Source organism: Onychomys torridus, chromosome 18, assembly GCF_903995425.1.
Source record: "Onychomys torridus chromosome 18, mOncTor1.1, whole genome shotgun sequence".
Classification (NCBI taxonomy): Eukaryota; Metazoa; Chordata; class Mammalia; order Rodentia; family Cricetidae; genus Onychomys; species Onychomys torridus.
Genome location: NC_050460.1, coordinates 58,042,641 through 58,067,877, shown reverse-complemented (window position 1 = coordinate 58,067,877; position 25,237 = coordinate 58,042,641). Strand labels below are relative to the sequence as shown.

General features: G+C 49.0%; 1 protein-coding gene across 1 annotated transcript; it reads right to left on the bottom strand.

Annotated features, from left to right (window-relative positions):
* Window positions 1–648: 648 nt before the first annotated feature.
* Window positions 649–23,219, bottom strand: Lss (lanosterol synthase). Its single transcript, XM_036168083.1, has 22 exons — window positions 23,135–23,219; window positions 22,786–22,954; window positions 21,102–21,240; window positions 19,548–19,656; window positions 18,849–18,970; window positions 16,269–16,365; window positions 14,912–15,047; window positions 14,279–14,387; window positions 13,726–13,844; window positions 12,525–12,622; window positions 11,791–11,818; window positions 10,411–10,467; window positions 9,755–9,826; window positions 8,759–8,809; window positions 8,117–8,266; window positions 7,451–7,547; window positions 6,724–6,829; window positions 5,221–5,286; window positions 4,485–4,565; window positions 3,324–3,494; window positions 2,195–2,273; window positions 649–1,473 (listed from the first exon to the last, which is right to left on the bottom strand). The coding sequence occupies exons 1-22, from the start codon at window positions 23,146–23,148 to the stop codon at window positions 1,342–1,344; spliced, it is 2,202 nt and encodes a 733-aa protein (XP_036023976.1). The 5' UTR covers window positions 23,149–23,219; the 3' UTR covers window positions 649–1,341.
* Window positions 23,220–25,237: the final 2,018 nt, after the last annotated feature.

Sequence of the window (25,237 nt, the reverse complement as noted above, 5' to 3'; positions counted from 1 at the left end):
CTGCTCACCATGGCCAGGAAGAAAAGCAGTAACTTCAAGGAGAAGTTACTATTTTATCAACACTGAACTCTGCCTGCGTGTTGGACAGACACACAGTGTTAGAAATCAGGAACTGAGCAGGGCAGTGGTGGCGCACACCTTTAATCCCAGCACTCGGGAGGCAGAGCCAGGCGGATCTCTGTGAGTTCAAGGCCAGCCTGGGCTACAGAGTGAGTTCCAGGAAAGGCGCAAAGCTACACAGAGAAATCCTGTCTCAAAAAACAAAAACAAAAAACAACAACAAAAAAAAAAAGCATCCTGCTCTCCCGTCATCTTGTTGAGATAGAGAGGCACACGTGGGAAGCCACACATAGGGGTGAGCTCTCAGTTCCTGATTTCAACGCAATGTGTATGGGCTCACAATCTAGGGGCAGAATTGGACACTGCATCTGGCTCCTTGCCACACAGCTGCAGGACACCCCCAGGATGAAATACCCAGGAGTTTTGTTTTTGCTTTGTTTTTAATAGTTTATTTCAGAGATTTATTTTTATTTTATGTGTATGGGTATTGTTCCTGTATGTATGTTTATGCACCATTTGTGCAGCGCCCACAGAGGCCAGAAGAAGGCATTGGGTCCCCTGGGAACTGGAGTTATAGAAGGTTGTTAGCCACCAAGTGGGTGCTGGGAATCAAACCCAGTCCTCTGAAAGAGCAGTCCATGTTTTTTACTGCTGGGCCACTGTTCCAGCCCCAAAATGTCTGTTTATTAAGGGAGTCAGTGATCATTTAAATGACTTTCAGTGACAGTTTTAGTATAAAGCGAGTCTGTATTTCCTTTCTGGAAAACAGGTATTTCATACAGTGATCAGGTAACAGTCACGCTCAGGGCACAGTGAAGAAGGGCCCCGCCTCACTCCCCATTGAGCCTTTCTCTGAGCACACCAGCACCATAGAGTTGCCATAACTCCACCAGCCCAGCACACAGAAGTCTGGTCAGAGGCCCATTACACAGAGACAAAGCGGGAGGGGAAGAAGCCACTGCTCCCCTCATAGGGAAGTCACTGGGAATGAAAACTCTCCGGCCTCAATCCCTCAAGAAGGATGTATACTGAGGAGCTGCAGAGTGCAGTGTGCCTCTCTGGATTTCAAGGTTTATCCGGTTCCCTTTCTCACTGAAGCTAGTCTCAGAACTAAGCCTATACTGAAAAGTGCCTAAAGATACCAACCCTGCCCCTAGACCCAGCCTCAGGTCTACAGAAATAGAGAACAAGGCCTAGAGCAGGGATAAGAACCCCCAGTCTTGCCTGGACCTGTATGGTGATGATGCTGGCCAGCTGCAGCACAAACAGGCAGACACAAGTTCAAAGGTGGCCAGCAAGAGTATTGTCAGGGTACAGGTTGGAGAAGCGGCCCAGGGCCCAGATGGGGAAAATGTTCCTATAACTTGTGTAGCTGATGGCACAGGACTTGTTGAAGACCCCAGAGATGTTTTCCTGGAAGAACACAGAAGAAAGAGCAGTTAAGGAGCTTGTCCCCAGATGGTGGTCCTGACTATTGAATTTCCCAGCCCCAGAGCAAGTCTGCTTGGGGAGAGCTGATGAACTAAAGCCAGGGAAGCACAGGTCCCAGATCACAGACTAGAGCTGGAGAAAACACTCTTCCTTGGAACTGTAGTCTCTAACAGTCCCCGTAACCACAGGGGCAGATGGAAACCCATCCACAGGTCTTGTCAGTGAAGAACCATACACAACACGCACCACGGTAAAGCCAAGGTTCTACAGAAAACCCCAACTATCCAGCCCTACCCCCAACCAGTCCCTTTACAAATAGCAAAATGTGCTCAACACTTCAAGACCCAGCAACACATCTTAGATCTACAACCAGGACAAGCCTCTGGCTGATAGTGTCCATATCCCAGACCTCCAAAGCACCCTGAGCGGAACATGGGCAAAGGAAAGTGTGTGAAAACTAATGGGCAAGCTGGAAATCCATGCTGGAACCACTGTCCTGTGGCCCCCCACACACACCTGAGGCCAGTCTCCATTGGAGAGCTGGAACCACTGTCCTATGCCCCCCCACACGCCTGAGGCCAGTCTCCATTGGAGAGCTGGAACCACCATCCTGTGCCCCCCGCCACACACACACACACCTGAGGCCAGTCTCCATTGGAGAGTTGGAACCACCGTCCTGTGCCCCCCACACACACACACACACCTGAGGCCAGTCTCCATTGGAGAGTTGTTTCCCCAGCAGGCATCTGATGCCTCTCTCCTGAGCACTGACGTCGGGATGCCTGAGGGACAAGAAGACAGGCTTGAACAAGCGTACATCTCAGGAGAAGGACAAAAACTCCCCAAATACTGCGGCAATGACAGGTAAACCTTGACAACCAGAATACCCGAGACTCCTACAGCAATCTTTCCAGGAGCCCTGAGAAGCAGAGTGTGTGCAAGCATGATGATGGTCAGGTGGGGCATATACTTCCTATACACTTGATTCTATCCCTAGAAGACATGGTTGACAAGGTGACATGGCTGGCACAAGGTGCCAATAAGATTTCCAAGGAGAGGTCTGGTGCCCACTCTGCTCCCTGGAAACCACGGAAGCTATGTGCTCTGATGCACTTGCTGGCAAGAGTGAGACCCCAAAAGGACTAAGGGTTTGACAGAGCGAGGCCAGCAATGGGGGACTGACTCGGAACAGACCGGTGACTAGCCTGCTCTGGGGTCCCTGTATACGCTGATCAAGGGGATTTTAGGAAGATCTCCAAATGGTTTCAAGTACACTGTGGCAACACAGGCTAAGACAACACATACAAATTTGTGCGTGTGTGTATGTGTGTGTGTGTGTGTGTGTGTGTGTGTGTGTGTGTGTGTGTGTGTGCATGTATACCTATACCTGTATGAACACATACATACATATACCTAACACATACATATACACCTACAAGTGTATACACATACATATGTATACCTGTGTACACTAGTGCAGTACCTGTGGCTCAGTACAAGCTATGGACACAAGAAGACCAAAAGTAGCTACAGTCTTCTGCCCTTAATACTGAGGCAGTACTTTCTCACCACCACAGCCCATATCACTCATTTGTTTCCCATTTCTAAGAGGTAAGTCTCTCTATAGGGTACCATTCAGCCAGACTGGCTGCTACTTAGCCTAGGAATAGGGTGGGTGGTTTCTGAAGCTGGCTCTATCCACAGTTACACAGGAATAATGACTCAGTCCTGTGGCTCCTTTCACCTCTCCCCACATGTGTGTACCCTGTCCCACCTCCTCAAAGTTGAGTGACCTAGTATACATGCCCGAGGATGGGTGCCATTGCCCTTACCTGACAGCCATCAAGCCCATCAGGGCCCAGCATGTACTGTGGACCTGGGACCTGGCACTCTGCACATAACGCCGTTGTTCACAGGACTCAAAGTCTTCCCCCCAACCTCCATCTGCCATCTGCTGGGACAGAAGGAAGTTGCAGGCCTGAGACACTTCTGCACAAGCAGTCCTGTAGAGAACAAGACAAGACACTTGAGACATCATGTGGAGGATCTAAGGCCTCTATATCCTACTCTTAACAGGCTGCCTTTGGGTCATGGGAGGGGCCTGCAGAGGTGAGTGGCTACAGGTGCACATGTCTCACAGAGCTACTGGGCCCAGAAAAAAATACTCTGCAGCTACAGACACATGCAGACTGACTTTGTGGGCACATGGAACTAGACCCAGGATCCCTGGGTTGCATCTTGCTTAGTACAACATCCCTATTCCCCAAACCCACTAGATCTAGAAGCACTGGCTAGGCAGCCAGAGACAGGGCCGGAAGCAAGCCCTCCTTTCCTGGTCCTAGACCCCAGTCCTTTCTCACTCAGGATGAGAAACAAAGATTTTTTTTTTTAATTTATTTATTATGTACACAAAAGAAGGTGCCAGATCTCATTACAGATGGTTGTGAGTCACCATGTGGGTGCTGGGAATTGAATTCAGGACCTCTGGAAGAGCAGTCAGTGCTCTTAACCTCTGAGCCATCTCTCCAGCCCCGAGAAACAAAGATTTCTAAGACTCTGAGGTAATGCCTAGCCAAGGTTTATGAGCCAAGAAAATATGTCCTTAGAATTCCCTTTTTCTTTAACAGTGATCTTACCTCACTGTTTAAAGATATTAAACAAATAAAATCAAATATCAAAGGAAAAAAACCACATGGCAGAGCACTAATGACCTGGTTTACTGTCAACTTAACACAGAGTCACCTGGGAAGAGAGATCATCAACTAAAGAATGTGGGACGGTCCAGCCCACTGTGTAAGAAAGCTGGCGGAGTTTCAGTTCCTGCCCTAACATCCTTCAGTGATGGATTATGACCTAGAAGGACAAGCCTAACGTAAACCCTTTCTTCCCCAAGGTGTTTTTGGTCAGTGTTTCATCACAGCAACGGAAAAACAGGCCAGAACAATTGTGGTGGCAAGGCCCTTGCTTGACCTCAATCTGGAAGCCACACTCACCCATCTCGGTAGGTATGCCCCATGCAAGCCAAAGCTTCCAGGCCAAACCAGGTGCCGTAGGTGAAGCAAACTCCCCAGGAGCTAGAGGGAGGCAAAAGAGAAGGTTAGCCTTGGTCTTCACTCCAAGTGAGAGGACGGGTACCCTACCCGGGTACTGGGACAACCTCAAGAAGGGAGGGCAGAACTGGGATGGAGCATGGGTGGTGCATCCCTGCATTCCCAGCACTGGGCTAAGACAGGGGATTGCTAGTTTAAAGGCAGCCTGAGATACACAGCAAGATCCTGTGTCACAAAACCAAAGAGAAAGTAAGAGACAGAGAGAAGAGGCCGGAGTGTTGGGAAGGGGAAGCAAAGAGAAAGGGATGTGGGCAGTTGCTAAAAGCAGCGTTCACATCCACCCCAGACAGTGCAAATGTGAACACTGCTTAAAGTACCACTGTTCACCTGGCTGGGCCACTGCTTCCTCCACGCAAGACACAAAAGAACTGCTGATGCACATAAGAGGGCGGAAAATCACATTTAGGCCGCAGAGCCCTTTCCATATGTAACCCAACTGCTCCCTGCAACACAAGCTCTCAGCATAAGGGAAGAGCAAGCTTCAGCCAAGGAACACGACCAACCAGGAAGTACTTCCTGAGCCCCCAGGAAGCAGGCAGCAAGGGCAGACTCCCAATCCCATGTGCACGTCATCACCTCCCACCAAGCCCTCTGCAGGTGAGCCCAGGCGCCTACTCACCCCTCCCAGGAGCCATCGGATCTCTGCTTCTTTCGGCAGAACTCCAGGCCTTGCTTGAGGGTCTCCCTGCAACACAGGTAGTTAGGCCAGTGTACACTGCAGACAGAATCATAATGCCCTCCCCAGCCTTGCCCACACAACGGTCTCAGAAAAGTGAGAATGACCTCCCCTTCAAACAGAGCAAAACAAATGTTCAAAAAAGGAAAAAAATATATATAAATCTATAGACATAGAAGGGGCAAACAGCCTGTCAAAGTTCAGAGGAAACAGAAAGGAAAACAGACTCTGGAGGTGAAGGCCACACTGGAAGGAGCTCTGAAAACTGTCAAAACCACTGGCAATAAAATAACACCAGTGTCACGGGCCTGAACAAATCATATAAAACGAACTAGATTAAAACTACCACCACCAGCACCACCAACAGCCTGTGTGCCATTTTCTGGTATCACGAAAGCCAGCTAGCAGGGAAGGATTTCCTACTTTTGTCTTAGCCTAATTCTGCCAAAGTATATGGTGTCTTTAATACTAAGGACCACCTTGTTTTGTAGCCATCAACAGTGGCAATGGCCTTGTGGTTGGAGGTGACCTGCCTAACAGCTCCTAGGGAGGCAGCCCACTCCTAGCATTGAGACAATTTACAAAAAACAAATGATAAGACAATACACATAAAGAAAGAGTAATCTGGGAGAGATGGCCCAGTTAACAGCATTCAGACTGATCTCATTTGCCCCCACGAAACATCAGTCCAATTCTTCTGTCTCACCTCTGGGACTGTAAGACCAATTAAACTCTTTCTTTTATAAGTTGCCTCGGTCGTGGTGGCTCAGCACAGCAATAGAAAGCAACTAATTTCTTTACTGCTTTCTGTGTGCTGTAAGGCTCCCCCACCGGAGGGAACTCACATGTGATATTCTAAGCCAAAGCCAAGCTCATGGCTAGGGAAATCAGGCACAAATGAGGAAGCTATTGCTATTGTTTTATTAAATGGATTCAATATGCCTATGAAATTGACTTCTAAATTTGTGTTTACACCCTTACATTACTGCTGCCCTCAGTCTTCATCATCACAGAAGGAAATGTTAATAATGAGAGGTATACCACCCACACTCATAGTCATGCTCCTGAGACAAACTAATTGTTGCTATGTCATAATGGCCCGATATTCAACCATAGATGGGAGAAATGAACAGCTACACCAGCCTCTCCAAGACTCAAGAACCATCACAAACAAGGTTAAGAACACTTGGCAGCTATTTAACTGGACATTGATGGCAGGGTTAGATATGAATGCTCACTTCAAAAGATGTTCAAGAAGACAGGAAAAATAACCCAGTCTTGTGTTACAGTTGTACTGTCTTCCTCAGATCAGCACATACACACACACACACCACACTCACGCACACTTGATGGATTATCTCTGCAAACCTTGTGGGAAGCCAAGGTCTACTGCCAGAGAATGCTATGGCTGAGCTGTGACCCCCCTGCTCAGTTCACCTTCCTTACCTGATCTCTGCTGCCCTATGGTCTGGACAGTATTCATGGAAATGCTTCAGAGCCTGCATCACTGCGGAGGTACACTCTACATATGTGTAGTCAATCATGATGTCTCCTAGAAAGGGAAAGAAGGAGGCACCTGAGCTCTACTGTGGCCCAGAGTCTATAGTTCAGGCCAGAATGTGGTGAGCAAGAGTGTAGAAGCATGTAGTACTAACGCCTGGATGTTACCCCAAGATCAACCTGGGCAATGTGGCTACGGTGGGCAGAGTGGGACTCCATACCTATGCTACAAGACACACACAAAACAGCCGGGATACTACTGCCACCACAACCCAAAAAAAAAATGTTTGACAGGTCAAAGAATAGGATAATTAGAAGCCATGAAGGAAGGGGAGAGCTGGTGCCAGAACCAGTGAGGAAAGAACCTGATCTGACAGACTGGAACCTCAGTGACAATGCACAGCCATGACCCAGCAGCCCTTGACATAGGTCCTTACAAGTGCTAGGAGTCACTGAGCATATACAAGGCACATGGCAGCCTCCACGCAGCACAAGGTGAATAAGCAGGAGAGCGTAAACCCAGCTTACAGTCTCCACGGCCTGAGACAGAACCGCAGCCATGCATCAGGATACAGGTACTCCATACTCTGAGGCCCACACAGGGCTCTGCATGAACCTGCCAGCATGCCAGGCCTAGCCTATACACCAAACTGCTAGTCAGCCAGCCACTCACCGAAGACCTCTGAGGGGTTCAGCAACTCTAGCAAGTGCCCCCCACGCTTGGTCTCGTAGGTAGCAAAGCCTCCATCGGAATTCCTCATCGCCAACAACTATAACAAGAAAAGGACGACTTGAGAGCCGAGCACACAGCTTGTAGTATTACTTTCCCAAAGCACCACAGGACTGAAAACCAACAGGACAGGAACGAGGGATAAAAAGCCAGTTTTCATGCCGAGCCCTTAGGTACTCAATGCAGCTGCTGTGGCACATCTGGAGACATATTCCAATGTCAAGAAAACACAGATCTCCATAGTAAAACACAAGAAGCAGAGGCGCTAAAAGGACTTTGCACAAAAATGAACAGACATTTCCAAGTTTCCTTTGGATACCCAGCAAAGTCCTTCCCAAAGGAGACCTGCAAAAACCTCAGCACAGATGTGGGAAGTTCCTTGAGTTCTAAAGCCAGGAAGAAAAGCCCCAGGGACCATACAGCCTCCTTGTAACTTCTGGGACTGGCTGTGCACCATCTCTTACAGCACCGAGCCCTACGCACATACCAGGCCAATGTCGAACCCTGGCTCTATCCCAGGGTTCGGTCTTAGATTCTGATGCTCCTATACCCTGACGGAAGTCTGCTAAGACAGAACCATAGAAGTGGAAGTAAACACAAAGTACTCACGACAGCCACAGCGTCACAGAGCCGCTCTCGGGGGATGTGATCAGTGATTGAGGGGCACTGCTTCTGCAGGAGTAGCACAGACTTCAAAGCCTCAGCTGTGCAATCAGCAACGATCCAGCCACAGTCCAGTGTGCTGAAGCTGAAACCACCCTACAGAGACAGAGTGTAAGAGTGCTCCTCCCCTGCACAGATCAATAGACTTGAGCTTCAGCACAGGGACTATCTAGGACTTCATGTCCATCCTGACTGCCCTCAGATCTCAGCAGTGATCTGGGACCTAAACAGCAGCACAGGTGCCCTATGGACCCCACTATGGAAGGCAGCAGCTATGGCGATGTCTCATTTCACAACCTGCACCTATAAGCAGGCCCTTACAGCAAAGGAGGTTAATGCTGGCCCTGAGTCCTTTATACCCTCTGCCTTGATTTCAACACTCCAGCTCACTGTTCAGCTCTTTACTCAGCATCTCTGTGCGCTAGAGAACTGAACTATCCTGAGGCATGGCCACCAAGGCATAGAGTGTCTCAAGGGATGATGAAGCCCCTACCGTGAGGGTGAGGCATCTTCACAGCAAAAAGCCAGAAAGCCCTCCTCATAGGGAAGAGAGCTGAGGTTTGGCTTGGGTGGGTTGCCCACACATACCTTGCACATCTGGCGGTAATACTTCTGATAGTCAGGAAGGTTGTCTGGGACCTGGAGAGCAGCAAAGAGCGTATGTGGAAAGCGGAAACATGTTGGCACCTGGGACCCTGTGCTGCCATCTGGGAGCTGGTTCTACTGCTAGCCTCAGTCAGTGTAGCATGGCACCCATGAGACCATCACCTTATCACTACTAGGAAATAAAGTCATCCAGAGAAGGCTAAACAATCTACTCTCCTGCCCAGCTTCGTGGGCCCAGGGACTACTCACTACTCCTGAGCTGCAGGACTCAGTTCAGTGAGAAAGTAAAGAGTTCTGCATGTGCAGTAGGGCCCATTCAGACAGGCTAAAGATGCATCATTCAGTGTAGGGCCTGGATCACTGCTGACTCACTTCCTAACAGCCCTAGACAGGCATGGACATCAGCTACATAGAGGATCCTAAGGAAGCTGCATCCTAATGGGTTCAGAGGACAGGGAGTTAGAGGCATGAGGACTCTAAGCAGGAGGATGCCAGTGGGACCAAGGCTGGAGGCATCCACTGTGTCTGAAGCAGGGTATGCAAGGCCAGCCTAAAAAAAGCAGTACATGATGGGGGCCATAGGTGAATACAGAAGGCCAGAATGAGAGACACTGATCTGGCAGGGCAGATGGCTGTACACAGTCTCAGAAGGTGGCCACAGGCTAGGGTGAAGTGATTCTACTGGCCCAAGACAACTCAAAGATGGCTAGGATGTGAGCAGGCTGGGGTTTTCAAGGACACAACTCCTGACTATGCCATAGGCTGGCTTTGCCCCTATGCACACATGTTTCAGCATGAAAAACAGAAATTACTGACTAGTGATGGGCTACCACAGGCCACAGTCAGAGCTACCTTAGGATAACTAGGTGCACCAACATGGTGCAAGGCAGGGCAGGAACAGGGCAGAACTAACCCAAGAAAGCCAGCTTGGGGGGTGGGGTGGGGCGCAGGACAGATGTAGAGGGGCATAAGCCTCACCTGTGAAAGCCGCAGGAATTCGTGAGCCTTCTGCAGGCAGGGTAAAAATTCAGGTCTGTGGTGTGCACCTGCCTAGAAGACAGTAGGATAGCATAGTTAAGCCAGTCCTCCAAAGTCCTGGCAACATCTTGCTGCCCCAACACCCCCAGAAAATGACACACCTTAGAGTTTTCTAGGGTTTCCTGATGTTCTCAGCTTTAAAGACAGACAGAAAGACAGTGAGGCACAGCTAAACACTGGAATGGACAGAAGAGACCACCCTAGATAGTTACCAAAGTTCTACCGGTTCTGTCAGGTCTCACCTTGGGAGGCCCAACTTGGCCTAGGCCCTAGACACCCTCAGGATTTCACTGCTCTCATCCCACCTGCAGAGAAACACTTTCCCTCTAGCTCAAGCGGCAGCTAATGTTCTAAGAGCCTCAAGCGCACCCAGCCCAGGTACCACCCTGCCCACTCTCTCCCTAGGTTTATTTCCCAAAGCCCTACTCCAGTTTAGTGTCCAGGTTCCATATCAACAGGGGATTGGAAACCAGGCAAATGGGGAGCTCCAGGGACAGAAGACATGGAAAGCAGCATCGTTTTTCTCAGGGTGAATGTGTGGCTCACACACATAGGAAGATCAGATGTGGCCTGCACAGAGAAATAGTGCCACATACCTCCAACAGTGCTTGGATAGCAAATGAGGTATCCCAGATCTGTGATCCATTGGTGCCCTGTGCACAAAGAACAAGCTGTTATAGCAACCCCATCCACTGACTCCTAGATCTGAGGTTGTCAGAGAAGTATCCAGTTAATACGCTACACTAGAGTGTGAGCCTTGTGCACTGTAGCAGCTGACGCGGGTAACAGAGAAGGCCCCAGCAGAACAGCACTTTCTCAGGACATATCCAGGACCATGTGATCCCTTGAAGGCTCCTCAACACCCCATGACAGTAGGGTACCCCAGTCATGGGACAAGCAGAAACAAAGCCCCTCCATTTCCAAGTATGCCTGAGGTAGCAGGGACCCAGCTGACACATCACTGTATCCCCAACAGAGTAAGGAAGGTCTACTTCAAATCCCACCTGGAACCCTGGTTTTCTGGACAACACTCTTGGGTCTCAGTGCAGGAAATGGATGACCAAATACACAGTGGGTTTTGTCCAGGAATCTCTAAATATTTGACAGAAACTCCAGCTCTCAACACACAGGGTAATCAATCATAGACCCTAAGCTCTTTTATAGCTCCTTGAAGGCCAAAGATCCCAGCAAAACACCTGACCAGAGAGAAGCATTTTCACTGACTACCCTTTGGCCAGAGTCCTAGAAGGATCTAGGCAAAAGATGGCCATATATCATGTGCTATCCCCAGCAAACCACTTCCTCTTTACTCTGCTAAACTACAGATATGCCCTCCTTTACCACTAGGTACCAAAGAAAGGATTAATTTTCAGGCCTGGGCACACCCCTCTGACCTGGAGGCTCCTCCTGTACTTGTGGCTACAGAGGGCAATCTCTAGGGTTATCCTATGAGCTGAGAACACACAACTCCCAGAGACCTGCCAGAGGAGTCTCCAGACGGCCTCAGAGAGAGGCCCATTACAACCCAAAGTCACTTTTCTATCACAATAACAGGATGAAAGGTTTCTGGAGGGTCTGAGCCAAGCCTGGATCTGTCATAGTTTAGTCCACCCTGATGAACATGTAAGATGTTCATCACTACAGATGGACATGTGAGAACATACAGCAACCAGAGACCAGGAGGTACTCAGAGCCCCACAGACATGAGGGCTAAAGGGGAATTCTGTCTCTCTCCTTTTACCACAAGAACTGTACTGGAGATGATTTCTCAGCCCTGCCCTCCCCCTTTTTTAATTCAGAAGCAGAGTCTTGCTGTACAGCACTGTCTGGCCCCAAACTCAATCCTTGTGCTTTAACCAACTGAGTGGCGGTATGACAAGCAAGTGCCACCATGCCTGACTGTCGCTTTTGAATCATAATAAATAAGCAGAGAGGGTTACAAAGAGAGCCAGCAGCCTTGGTTCTACAGCCCTTACCTGCATTTTCATGCCATCAAGGCCCAGCCTATGGGGATAAGAAAAGACGATGTCAGGGACAATGTGAAAGCTGGAATTCTGGCTGTCCATCAGGAGACACACAAGCAAGAGCACACAGCTCTCCGCTGGGAGCATCCACAACCCACCCCCACCCCCGCTCCCATGCTGACTTCAGTGTTGCACAGCTGGGTTCACAAGCACAAGGCCTATACCCAGCAGGAATAAGACAGTGGCTTACCCAGGGGGCACTGGCCCGTGCCAGGGTAAGTAGAAGCCCTACAGCCAGGTCTACTTTGCTATCCTCATCTCACACCACACCGCCAGAGAGAAGATGGCCTTTAGGAGCACATGGCTTCCTGCTATGGTCTCTATGATAGCCCCCACCTCGGGCACAGACCAGAGATGACAAGCCTCTTTTCCACTGGCCTTCAAAACACTCTAAGACTGTTCCAGGCTTCCTGGCTCTGGCTCTGGGAATCACCATAGCTACTGCTAGGTAGGTAAATAAATAAATAAATAAATAGATAGATAGATAGATGGATGGATGGATGGATGGATGGATAGATAAATAGATAGATAATCTTCCCAAAGACAATGGGCAGTGCTTCTGATTCTGTAAAATATTCTCAGAAGTTTGACACCCTGGTACCCCTAACTAGATGAGACACAGGGGCCCAGCATTATAGCTGCATGTCTATGGTCAGCACTTGGCACCACATCCCAGTCACACTCACCAAAGGTAATCTGGGATCCTAGAGACGTGCTCCTGGAAAGCAGAGGAGGATGGCCCATCCACTGACCAACGAACAAGCATATTGATGGTTTTTGAGATCTGCAGGATACATGAACATCAGAACCCATGCAAATTCACTCTGGGGCTGGGTCCCATCTGTTCTAATAGGAGCTTCCTAAGTGTTTTCTATACATTCATGACCCAAGATTCAAACTGAAGGCAATGTCATTCAAGATTCTGGGCCAACTTAAGGTGTGACTAAGAAGGACCAAGAAGCCCATTCCCTGTGGTGGGATATCTTGCTCAGCCTTGATACAATGGGGAGGGACTAGGCTCTCCTTCAACTTGGTATGCCAGACTTTGTTGACTACCATGGGAGGCCTTACCCACTCTGAGGGGTGGATGGGGGCAGAGTGGGAGGGAGGTGAGGAGGCAGGATAAAGGGAGGGAGGGGGAACTGAGGTTGGTATGTAAAATGGAAAAAAAATTTAATAAATAAATATATTTTTTAAAAGAAAGAAGAAAGACCAAGAGTCCACAGAGAGGAAGAAAGAAGCTCAGTTCATCCAGAGAACCCATGGGCAACCCACCACAGTATCATCACCAATATTACAACCCATGTCCTGATTGTTTCCCATCTATGAAGATGGGTCTCTACTAGCTCTAGCCAGTATGTGCGACTACCCAGCCTCAAGCCTGTGCTCCTTAAGGTCCCAAAGCAAAGCACATGCATAGTTGGCCAGGCCCAGGAAACAAAGCAAAATCAGAAACTAGAGGCCTGGCATTCCCCAGCCAGATGGGAGAGACCAGAAGTGGAACACGAGGACCCTGCTGTTTTCATTGCACCACTAGGCACCTATAAACCTTATAGAAGGGGTGTAAGGTGGATTATCTAGGGTGAGATCTTTGAGGGAGTAAGAGGAAAAAACACACTCCACCCATTTGGCCAGAAAGCTCAGGAAGCAGTCTTCTAGGAGGTACTCAGAGCAGAGTCTTAGACAAGAGCCAGGCAGAAGGACAGAAGCCCAGAAAATGAATATATGTCATGCTTCCAATACACTGACCCAAACAGAGATGTGCCAGAATCTAGGAAATAAGCCTGCCTCATTCTTAACTCTACAGAGCCCAGCTCCTAGGGCATCTGACAAGACCTCACTGCCACCAAAGTTTGCTCCAGGCACTAGGGGGGTCGGGGCACTGACCGGGCCAATGCTGATGCTCTTAGTGAACCGGTCATCGGCGGCAATATGTTCATACAGCATTTTGATGGCCCGCTGCCGCAGGCTGGTACTGTGGAAACGTTCATACAGATTGAGGATTCCTGCAGGGGAGAAGGCATTAATGGATGCTCAGCAACAGGAGTGACACCTGGCATTCCTGGATAGGCTTTGCCCTAGTCCTTCAGACGGGGGTGGGTCCTGCACAGTCCAGCATCTGGCCTCTCATTTCCCCTGACATCCCTCCCACTCACTCTGCTTCATCTGTGCTTCCTCCTTCCCATCTAGGAAGGGCTACTTCATACCTCCCACCATGGCCCTGCCCTGCCCTCCCTAGGTGACACTAAGTGAGGAGGTATCACCTAACAGTAGCTGGTCCTTGCTAGGTTATGTCTTTCCAGCTCCCACTCCAGGGCACAGCACAGAGGCCATTTATTGTGTTGACAGAGTGAGTCAGAATGAATGAATGACGTGGAGGACTACGCAATGCCTTAACTGTGTGCTACCCAGGCTCCCCCAACCCTCAGGGGACACCCACCATACACCACATGCAGCAGCCAGCTATGTGGCGTGTACAGCTCATCGGGGCACACGTTGTTCCTCTGTGCTGGCCAATCGATGCTGGCATAATCCTCCACATAGAGCTCCTAAAGGGCAGGGGGATACCTGAGTGCCTAGCAGAAACAGCAAGCTTGCCTCCCAGACATGGAAAATGGATGAGCTCTAACCAGGAGTGGTCTCTAGCTGTACGTTCTCAGGGTTCTGGGTCACAGCCTTTCTCAGGGGTGGAGGCACACCCAATGAACCACCACTGTAGGGTGTGAGTCCCAGTTACTCCAGCTACACCACAGCTAATCTGAGGAGCTGTCCCAGCCCTAAGAGCCTAAGTCCCACTCTGGTACAAGTCCTGTTCCAAAGTCCATCTCAGGGCTCTTTCCCAGGAACAATAACTGTAAGCATAGGTTGAGACTGCAGCTTGTGAACTCTCCAAGCCCCACCGGGACACTGAACAATGGCAGACACCTTTCAGGTCCCCATGAACAGTTTATCATTTGTTTACAGGAGAAAAGGCAGAGACTCCTCAGGACCCCAGAGTACCGAGATGCATTTAAGCTCCAGAGTAGTCTCTGTGCCATTTCCTTACAGGGTCCCTAGAGATCAAAAGGCTTACCTGGCGGAGGCTCTGAACCAGTGGGTCCTCTAAGGCGCTTAGCCGTGTGGCATAACAGTAACTCATGGGCAGATAGACCTGCCGACAGTGACACCAGAGGGTGGAGGGATGGGCAGGTGCCCACTCAGGAAACAACCTAGAAGAAAGCATGTGTCAGCAGGACAGAAGACATAAGCCTACATGTTAACAGCCCTGAGGCCTTGGGCCCTCCCAAGCATGGACACTCATGCTGCTATGAGTGCATCCATCCATGCTTGTGCACACTTGCATTCTGCATTCTAATGCCACATGACTGTGGAGCTTGTGTTCCACATACGTGGAGTCCTACGTGGAGCCCTACAATGTAGGGACATAGACCAGAAGCCTCTCCAGTCCCAGCTTGAGCAACCTACTCTACCCCGGCAAAGTTTTCCTCTGCCTGCATCTCCCCAGGCAAGTCTAGCATCTAGCCAGCAGAGCTGCCAATGATGGGCCATTGGATGATAGCACAATTCTAGTATACCTCTGTACTTCAAGTATCAGTACACCCACTCTGTCCCCCATGGACAACTCTCTCCACACCCCTCAATGGTTCAGGTATTTGCCACATCTTCCACTTATCCCCCCTCAGCCAGGCTGTAGAGCAAAGCCTTTCAGTCCTTGTTTAAGAACTCTGTTGTCCTCTTTCAAGTGGCCCCTCACATCCTGTCTTTCTGCATATGGAAGGTATCTACTACAGGAACCCTCAACTCTGTCTTCAGGAGGATAGCAGGCTCTGCCTGAACTCTGGATAGTTCTGGAGAGCTTACCTACCAGAATGTGGAATCTGAGGGTAAATTTATATATGCATTACATATGGGGCCAATGCTTTTATAAGATATTTTTTTAAAAAAGAAAAAGACACTGACCATAGGTTTCAGTTAGTAAGGAATAGGCATTGATTCTGCTGAGTAAATATTGAAAACAAAAACAAAACAGAACAAAATTTAAAGACGTACATGGACGTCTTCATTGGTGAAATGATTACCTAGGACTTCCTAAAGATTCACCACAAATCAGTTAAGAAAACAAGATACAGGGATGGGAGAGGCTCTTTCCTTCACTCCTAAATACGCTCCAAGTTTTTGTAATTGCCAGGTATGCTCAATTGTCTATCCTCACAAAGCCCAAGCCACACCATGGCTTTTGTAACTACCCTACAGGGCCCCACGGCCTACTAAAGAGCTGGGTGGCTTGACAGCTTGCTCTTACCTAAAAGAAAATCCCCTTTCTATATATCTGTAGAGCACATGAAGGGCCTCTAGTGAGAGGCTAACCCACCCTATTAGGTCCCATCCATCCACTAGAAGATAGTACAACAGGCGGAGGGCAGGCATACCACATCTCAGGAAATAGTGTATTGAGTCCTTCCCAGCTATAAACATTCAGGATGGCCAGCCAGAACTTCCCCCAGGAGGGGATGGCCACCGCACCGCCTGGAACGAGAAAAGGAAAACTCAGCTACCATTACATGTGAATCCTGGATTGCAGCTATCTCTTGTACCCCTTCTTGCATGAACTGAGGGTCAGACTGCCATGGGTCCTGTAACTCCCAGGTGAGATGTCACAGGACACCAGAGCCACTGGTAGAAACTGCAGCCAGAAACAAGTGTACCCAACCTCAGAAAAGCTGTTTACAGCCCCTATCCCCAGGAATGAGCACATGAAGGCAGCTACCTGTGAAGGCAGCTCAGGGAGAGAGGGGCCCAGATACACACAGGGGCATGGGCCTGGAGAGAGAGGGAAGAGGCCGACGTCTGGCTGCTCTTTCTCCAACCAAGACCAAGCTGCACACTTGTGATTTCCGTTCAGCAGACAGCCTGGAACAAGTGACTGCAGACAGTCTAACATGCAGCCCCACATGCAGAGCCACCCCTGCCCGTACCAAGCAATAATTAGTCTTTTGTGCAGCACATGGCAACACTGATTTATACACATTTCATGAGTTCTGCCCTAAATCCAAGTGTGTCAAAGTTAAAAAGACCAAGAAAGCTACTAGTTGAAGTATGGTGAAGCACATTCCTCCTCTGGGCAGGCCTCAGTACAAGACAGCAACAGGGAAACAGAGTTACTCTGAGAGTACATGATAATACCGTCAGAGGTGGATGATGACTTACTTAATCACAATAGAGACAAACACTTGAAAGAAGACTGCAGAATTCATAAGGCATACGGAACACTTCATCTAGCCTGGGAAGTCAGAGAGAAATCCCGAAGGAGTGAAGTCTAAGATATTTGTAGGTGTGAAGAGGAGTTTCCAAGACAGCATGGTGAAGGTAGAAAGTGGGGTGAGAGGATATACTGCATGGGAGCCCCAAGGCAGGAAACCATTAAAATGAAAGGAGGCCCTTGATCTTGGGGCAAAGAGCAAGATAGGAATGTATGCCCTTGAGAGGCAGGGTAAGGGACCACATGAGGAGCTGCAAAATAGCAATGCAAGGTAAGCTTTGTCTAAGAGCAGTGGGAGACACAGAGCCCGCAGAGGGCTGGAACAGTCTTCAAAGTCCACAGGAAAGAAGTAACCGTGCCCGGGCCCAGAGATGGCAAGTGTGGAGGGGATGAGCAGAGCCTTCACTGGAGATGCTCACCTGTAGCTCAGCTGCCTCCAGAAGGCAGACTTCATGGATGTCCCACACATACTGTATTAGCATGTTGCCTTTAAACCTTTACCAATTCAAATTGTTTTGAGCTAAGAATATAACTTAATTGGTAGAGTGTTTCTCTAGCAGGCACAAAGCCCTGAGTTCAGTCCCCTGACACTACACAAATCAGTCATGGTAGCACATGCCTATAATCCCAGCACTCAGGAGGAGAAAACAGGAAGATCAGGAGTTCAAGGCCAATTTTTTTTTTTTTTTTTTTTTTTTTGTTTTTTGAGACAAGGTTTCTCTATGTAGCTTTGCACCTTTCCTGGAACTCACTCTGTAGACCGGGCTGGCCTCAAACTCACAGAGATCCGCCTGCCTCTGCCTCCTGAGTGCTGGGATTAAAGGCCTGTGCCACCAATGCCCGGCTCAAGGCCAATCTTGGCTACATAGTGAGTTCAAGGCTAGCCTAGGCTACATTAGACCCTGTCCCCCAATAAACAACGACAACAAAAACAAAACCACAACAACACTCAAGTTGCAGCTGTGCTAAGTGAGCAAAGAACTGGCCACACAAGCCTGGTAGCCTGAGTTTGATTCGAGGAACTCAGGCAAAGATGAAAGGAGAGAATCAACTCTACAAAGTTGTCCTCTGATCTCTACATGTGCACTGTGGCATAAACACACACACACACACACACACACACACACACACACACACACATCTCACAAAACAAACACACACAGAAGTTAATTAATTAAAAGTAATAAAATTAGGGCTGGAGAGTTGGCCAAGAGGTTAAAAGCACATAGTGCAGAGGACCTGAGTTCAGTTATCAGAACCCACATGGTGGCTAGCAAAGGTCTGTATCTGTAACTACAATTCCAAAGGATCTGACACCCTCTTCTAGCCTTCATGGGCACTGCATACCATACATGTGGTGTACAGACATACGTGCAGGCAAAACACTCATATACATAAAAATAAATAAGTCCCCAGCCTGGCAGTAGTGACACATACCTTTAATTCAGGAGGCAGAGGAAGGTGGATCTCTGAGTACAAGGCCAGCCTGGTCTACAGAGTGAGTTCCAGGATAGCCAGGACTACACAGAGTTTCAAAAAAACAAAACAAAACAAAAAAGTCTTTTAAAATAATTGAAATGAATAATCACTATTATTAATATTGTTAGTTATTAAGCAGCTCAACAGTTTCCATGTACTCATGTATTTTTCCCAGTGCTTCAACTAGAGGTGCATCTTACTAATTCCCATTTACAAGAGTTCATTACGTCAGCACGACACAAACTCCACACGCCACACAGGATTTATTTACCTTTTTTGTGAAGAATGTTTCGAGCACGTACAAGGTCGGGATCATCAGGCCCAATACCCAAGATTCTGAGAGCCACATAGTTCAGGGCGGTCCCAAATACTGAGGACTTGTCCTCAATATGCCTAATGGAAATATGAGACTGGTTGGAAATGGGCTTTTGTCATCTGTCACTATTTCTAAGAAATAAAACCACCCTGGCAGTGAGTCTGCCTAGAAAAGATTGCTGTAATACCTCCCACTGACATGACAACACCGGAAGCATGCTGTAGGAACGCCCAGGCCAAGTTTAGTCCACCCAACAGGAGACATCCAATCGCTTCAAAACCCGCTGGGCAGGGTCTGCCTACCCCTCTGCTCCCAGAGTGTGTCCATCAGGAAAGCAGGTTGAGATGGGTCTGTGGGGGACCCCTACACTTGCTGCCATCTCTGCTCCTCCACAATTTTAAAATACAGTGGCTCTAACTTGGCATGTGAGTCTCAAGAGACTCCCAACCATGAGACGCAGTCACAGCATTAGAGGCAAAACCATGGCCAGGCTTCACATAGGTACCAGCCTGCTCTGCTTCTGCCAGGCTTTTCTCCCAGCCCACCCCAGGTCCATGGCTGCAGTTATCCACAGCTGCCTGGAAACCCAAGCAAGAGCAACGTAACAACACATGCAAGCACACACATGTACAAATGTGCAGTTGGGACACTCACAGGCCCCAGCCGCCATCAGGGAGCTGCACTGATCGCAGGTACCGTACCATCTCCTCTCTGTATCCAGCTGGCAGAGGGATGTGTGACACATGACATGTAATCAGGAGACCTGGGTGGTGAGAAGGACGTCCCACATTAGGAACAGGTGCTCAGCACCACTAAACCCAAGCTCTTCTTATTTTTTAAAGGACAGGTTTTATTGTTGTTGTTGTTTGATTTATTTATTTATTATGCATACAGAAGAGGGTGCCAGATCTCATTACAGATGGTTGTGAGCCACCATGTGGTTGCTGGGAATTGAACTCAGGACCTCTGGAAGAGCAGTCGGTGCTCTTAACCTCTAAGCCATCTCTCCAGCCCACCAAGCTCTTCTTAAGGACCTCAATCCTGACACATAGCTGTCCTGTGGCTTTCCTTCCCATGCAATCAAGCCCACAAAGGCCATTCTTCCTAGGCCCAGTGACTTTGGAAACACCAGGAAGAATACAGTTAACACTCCCAGGTCAAGGCCTGCAGAGCCCAAGTGATTATGCCTGGCACTCATACTATATTCCGGGTCAGAGAAACACTGCAGAGCCTTGAAGAGGACTCCCATAAGTGCCCTGAAGTCCTAAGAAGAAGCAGTTCAAGATCAGTGGGACCACAGGGGACGACCAGGTCTTGCTTTATTTTAACACCTGCTTAGGGTTGAAATACTAAAATGGCAACCCTGGACAGGATAATAGTTATTGCTTAGACTTTATTGTTCTTTTTATCAGCTTTTTACACATATGTGCTACTGTCTATGGGCAGACATGATATGATACAAGAAGCCTTCATTCCAAGCCTGGTCTTTGGGTGTACAGTCCCTATCTTCATCACTCAGAGCAGTTCCCTGTCCTACGCCCACGGCAAGGCATAGGAAGGGTATGGTCTGGCAGCTACTACAGAAGCAAACCTATATTTTCGTAAGAATGCAGGCTACTGAGATAAGAGTTAAAACTCAAGGAGGAAAAGGGTCTTGATGTATGAATAGGAGCTTCTTTAGAGAAACGTTGCCAGGATGCAAAAAGTCTTACCCATCCAAACTAGATCAGAGACCAGTGTGTTCAAAAGCAATTCTATTACCACTCACCAACCTGGGCCTGCGGTTTCCCTGCCAGAAGCCCTCAGCCACCCTTTGACAGCAAGTTCACAAGAGATATCGTAAAGCTCAAACTGTACCCGTACGGATACCAGCTTCTCACCTATAACCTTGCCTATCTACAGCACCCTGCCACTGCCCGGGCCTTCTACCTAGAGTGCCACCTTGCACTGGGATTCAAGAGCACCCATCCCCCTCTCCTAGAGAACCCCTTGCTTCCATTATTAGAGTATTTACCACTTTACCCTGGGCTAACATCATTCCCTAATCCTGGCAGCAGGATGACAAGGATACAAGGCCACCTTCCCCCAGAGCTTTTCCATTGCGCTGCTGTGTTCTAGCCTGCTTGACCAGGGTAGGTCAAGCCCCCCACCCAGCCCTCCAGCAATCCAGAACAGCCTCCCCCTTGAGTTTGGGTGGCATGCACCTACCTGGTAAGAGGAAGAGTGGGCCACCATAATCACCCGCCCAGTGTCCATCCTCAGCCTGCAGCTTGGCATAAAATGTTACTCCATTCAGGGCCCCCTCACGGGCTGTTTGAGCTTTAGGTAAGTCTTTGAAATACTTCTTCTGCAAAGGGAAAGAAAAAATGAGAGTTGAGGTTGCCAGGAACCCTCCTTATTCACAATCCAAGTAAAAATATCAAATCTAATTTACTTTAAAATTTTGAAACTGTTTCAATCTGAAATGAGTCTTTGATGACCATCAATATCATCCCAGAAAAGTTTTTTTTTTAAAAAAAAAAGCAATTCCATGTTGTCATAATTTACTTTCCATCTACTGATCTACAAATTTCTTCAAAGCTTCAAAACACCTTAACATAGGGCAGGGCACTGATGCCCAACTGATACTGGGGGGCAGGGAGGACTTTCTTCCTTTCTCAGACAGGGCCCACACAATATCATAGTGGATCCCCAGAGAAGGTTTGCTGACAGGACTCACAGGAAGCCTGTTAGCTAACTAGTCTATGACTAGCTGAACTTCATACGGATCTGTATGCACGGATGCACACAACCAGAACATCAGATCAAAGTACTTCACCTTATAAAAACAAACAAAATCATGCCCATCCTTGTAATCCCCTTATAAATCAAAGATTTTGTCAAAGCGGAGTACTCAGAATAAAAGCAAACTGGTGCAACTTCTTCCACGGGTCTCTTGGGTGAAGGGATGATGCACCAACCAGGGCTGCTGTAATTCATGTCTCTGGAAGGAGACATGGCCCCACGTCACCACGCTTGTTGTTGTTGTTGATGTGCTCAGCTTTGGAGATTAAACTTAGGTAAACAGTCAACCACTGAAATGCTCACCACTTCTTTTTTCTTTGCTTGTTTGTTGTTGTTTTGAGATAGGGTCTCACTGCATAGCCATGCCTGGTCTAGGACTTGCTGTGTAAAACCAGGCTGGCCTCCAACTCAGAGACCTACCTGCCTCTGCCTCCTGAGTGCCGGGATTAAAGGCCTGCACCTCCGCACCCAGCTTCTTGGCTTTTTTTTTTTTTTTCCTGAGACCAGGTCTAACTAAGTTGCCAAGGCATATCTCGAACTTAGATCCTGACACAGCCTCCTGAGTGGCTGGAATTACAGAGATGCCCCCATGTCCAGGTTCACGCCTCTTTTTAAAAAAAGTTATAAGCTTTATTGTTATTTTAAAAATATAAGCTTTATTTATTATATAAAAATTATAAGCTTGCAAATAAATAAAAACATCACACACCAGAATTCACCAGACACAAAGTCTATGCTAATGAACTTGGCATTTGAAAGGGAAGCGTAACCTTAAATTTTATACTTCAGTACCAATGCACTGTGTGCATTAATCCACCACCCCAAACAAAAACTCCATGACAGAACCAGAACCAGAAAAACAGCTGCCTTTACACCTTCTTTCATAACTCCTATCCATTATCTGCACTCATTCCTCATCCCCGTATTCTTAGCTTTGCTTTGTGTTGTTACACTACACTCGCGTGTACATTTGTTTCCTGGCTAGATGCCCGCTTTTTGAACAAGGCCCTCTCCTGTTTCAGGGCTCAGGAAAAGCAGGGCAGAGGCTGGTCTGTGGTCACTTCCAGGCACGGGGTGAAATGGTACCTGAGGAATCACATCACTTAACTGTGTCCAGTCCCAAAGAGTGGGCTTCCAGCCCGGTCTGCTCTCGACCAGGGTCGTCCTCCGCTTGGAAATACGTCCATGTCTGCCGACCCAGCTCATTGCGGAGCCGCCAGCGGGAGAGGTCAGTGGCCGGCTCGGTTTTATAGGGTCCCCCTCGACGCCGCAGACACCTGAGCGGACCAGCGACAGGAAGCAGCGTTCGTTAGGCTCCGCCCAGGTGAGGGTGCCTGCAACCCAGGCGTGCAGGACCGCCCGCCATGCCACCCTGCAGCCCAGGCCCCTTCCCTGCCACCGCCCTGCCGCGTCCCTCGCAGCAGCACCCCGGGGAGTGCCCAGGGTCCGGGACTCACGTGCCCTCAGTCATGACAGCACCGCACTCTCTGCCGACGCCTTGCGAGCACCTTACTTGACTGACAGCTTAGCGCACTGCGCAGGCGCCAGCCTCGGCCGACCGGAGCAGCTGGGTGGGCCGATGCTAGGGCGGCCAATCAGAGCACCCACGAGGGGAGCACGGCAGTCGCACGGCAACCACAGTGGCTGGGCGCACGCCGCCCCACACCGCAAGGCTCCCAGGAGGCGGGGCCTGCGGGGGCGGGAAGAGAGTCGGGGGCGGGCCTACGGGAGGGGCGGGGCCTACGGGAGGGGCGGGGCCTTGGGCTTCTTGCTCTGGATGTTCTAGGTGAGATGTCTCCAGGGTTGGTGAAGAACGGCCCCTCCGACATCTGCAGCAAAGAGGCCGCGGAAGCCGCCGGTGCTTCCGGAGAAGCACCGAGGAGGCTAGAATGGCCTGAAGTGCGAGCCGAAACTAGAGTTGCTCGGTGGTCCACAGGAGCCACGTAGGAAGGCAAGGCGCCACGACAGAGGGTGGGACCACCATGGGGCAGGGGTTTGACTCCGGTGAGGAGACGGGGAAACTACAGCGGCGTGGTTGGGAAGAGGGCCAGGGTGGTGTTCTTGGAACCTAGGCACAGGCTTCTGATAGGGATTAGCTGAAGGGCGTGGTCAAGGCTGGCCAGGCAGCTTTCACTCCCTGTCTGCCAGCAGCGGGTGGAGCTCCACCTACCTAGCCACATAATGAGTCTCGGGATACCGGGGTTTGAGGTCCCACTAGTTAAAGGAGGGAAGGCCTTGATTATGTTTGGAAGTAGATCGGGAAGCAGGAAAGCCTGTGTGTACAGGCAGAAAGTAATAGTGAGGAACAATGGAGATATGGAGAAGGCTTGAGAAGCTTTGCTGGCATGCAGGGACAACCAGAACTACAAACCCACAGTGGCACATTATGTCTGAGCTTCCTCTATCCTACAGAGTGCAGACCTTGTTACAACTACCCAAACCAGATGGCCTCATGCACCTAGCCCTCAAAACGCTACCCCCGTGAAACTTGAAGGGAGGCAGAGAACACCCACACACCTTCCCTCCATGGAATCTTACAGTTTTAGATGGCTAGTCGTGAACACTAACCTCTTCCTAGCCCAGCTTAGAAACAAACTTCTAAAGATACATGATGAGTAGGCATCATGACATAGGACAGCCTTGCCACAGGCAGTTGGTTTGAGGCTGGAGAGATGGTCCAGTGGTTTAGAGTACTTGATGCTTTCGAAGGACCTCAAATTGGTTTCTAGCACCCACCTGGTTTCTAGCACAACCATCTATAATTCCATTTACAAGGGATCTGGTGCCCTCTTCTGACTTCCTTAGGTACCAGGCATGTAGGTGGTGCACATACTTATATGCCAGCAAAATACTCGTACACATAAAGTAAATCTTTAAAAACTCAAAATGGAAAAGTCAGTTTGGAGGGCAAGGCTGAAAGGCAAGCAAGAGAGCTAGCTAACTGCTTCATGATGACTGCCTTTCCTGGACATGTGTCTCAGGTGAGCCAGGTGAACAACTAGAGCTTTCGGGACTTGACCCACCCAAGTACCATGCAAGCACAGTATGCCAATGGGAAGACCCCAGAAAGGTTGCCCAGGGAAGCCTAGCATACTGGACCCTGCTTGTTCTCCCAAGTTCACTAAATAAGTCACTCTGTTTCCCTGGAGCAGGAGAAGCCAGAACTTTGCCAGGGAAGTCCTTCTATGTTAAAACATGAAAAGTCGGAAGGAAGGATTCTGGTCTGGGTGCTATCTCAGACTTGAAGAATGGCAAACCTAAGTAGATGACAGAGATTTCAGCTGCAAAGGAATTTGGGTTGGTATTTTACTGGACTAGACATCTTATGAATAAAGTGATATGCTTTTTTTAACATCTAAGAAAGAAAAACGTAAAGTCCATCTGCAAATCTACATGATAAATTTTTAGAGACAATCTGTAGTTGAAGTTTTCTTGGTCCCACCTGGCTCCCACGGTCCCACGGTCCCACAGCCGCCCAGACCCAAATGAACACACAGAGGCTTAATATCAATTAAAACTGCTTGGCCATTAGCTCAGGCTAACTACTGACTAGCTCTTAC

Bases quoted from the DNA above. Each gene is read 5' to 3' on its own strand.
- Lss (XM_036168083.1), bottom strand. The intron at 15,048-16,268 runs GTATGCCTGCCC...GCTTTCTTCTAG, and splicing joins ACACTATTTCCTGAGATGTG to GTTGTTTCCTGAGTGGGCAC. The intron at 4,566-5,220 runs GTGAGTAGGCGC...GCCTCCCTCTAG, and splicing joins TCCGATGGCTCCTGGGAGGG to CTCCTGGGGAGTTTGCTTCA.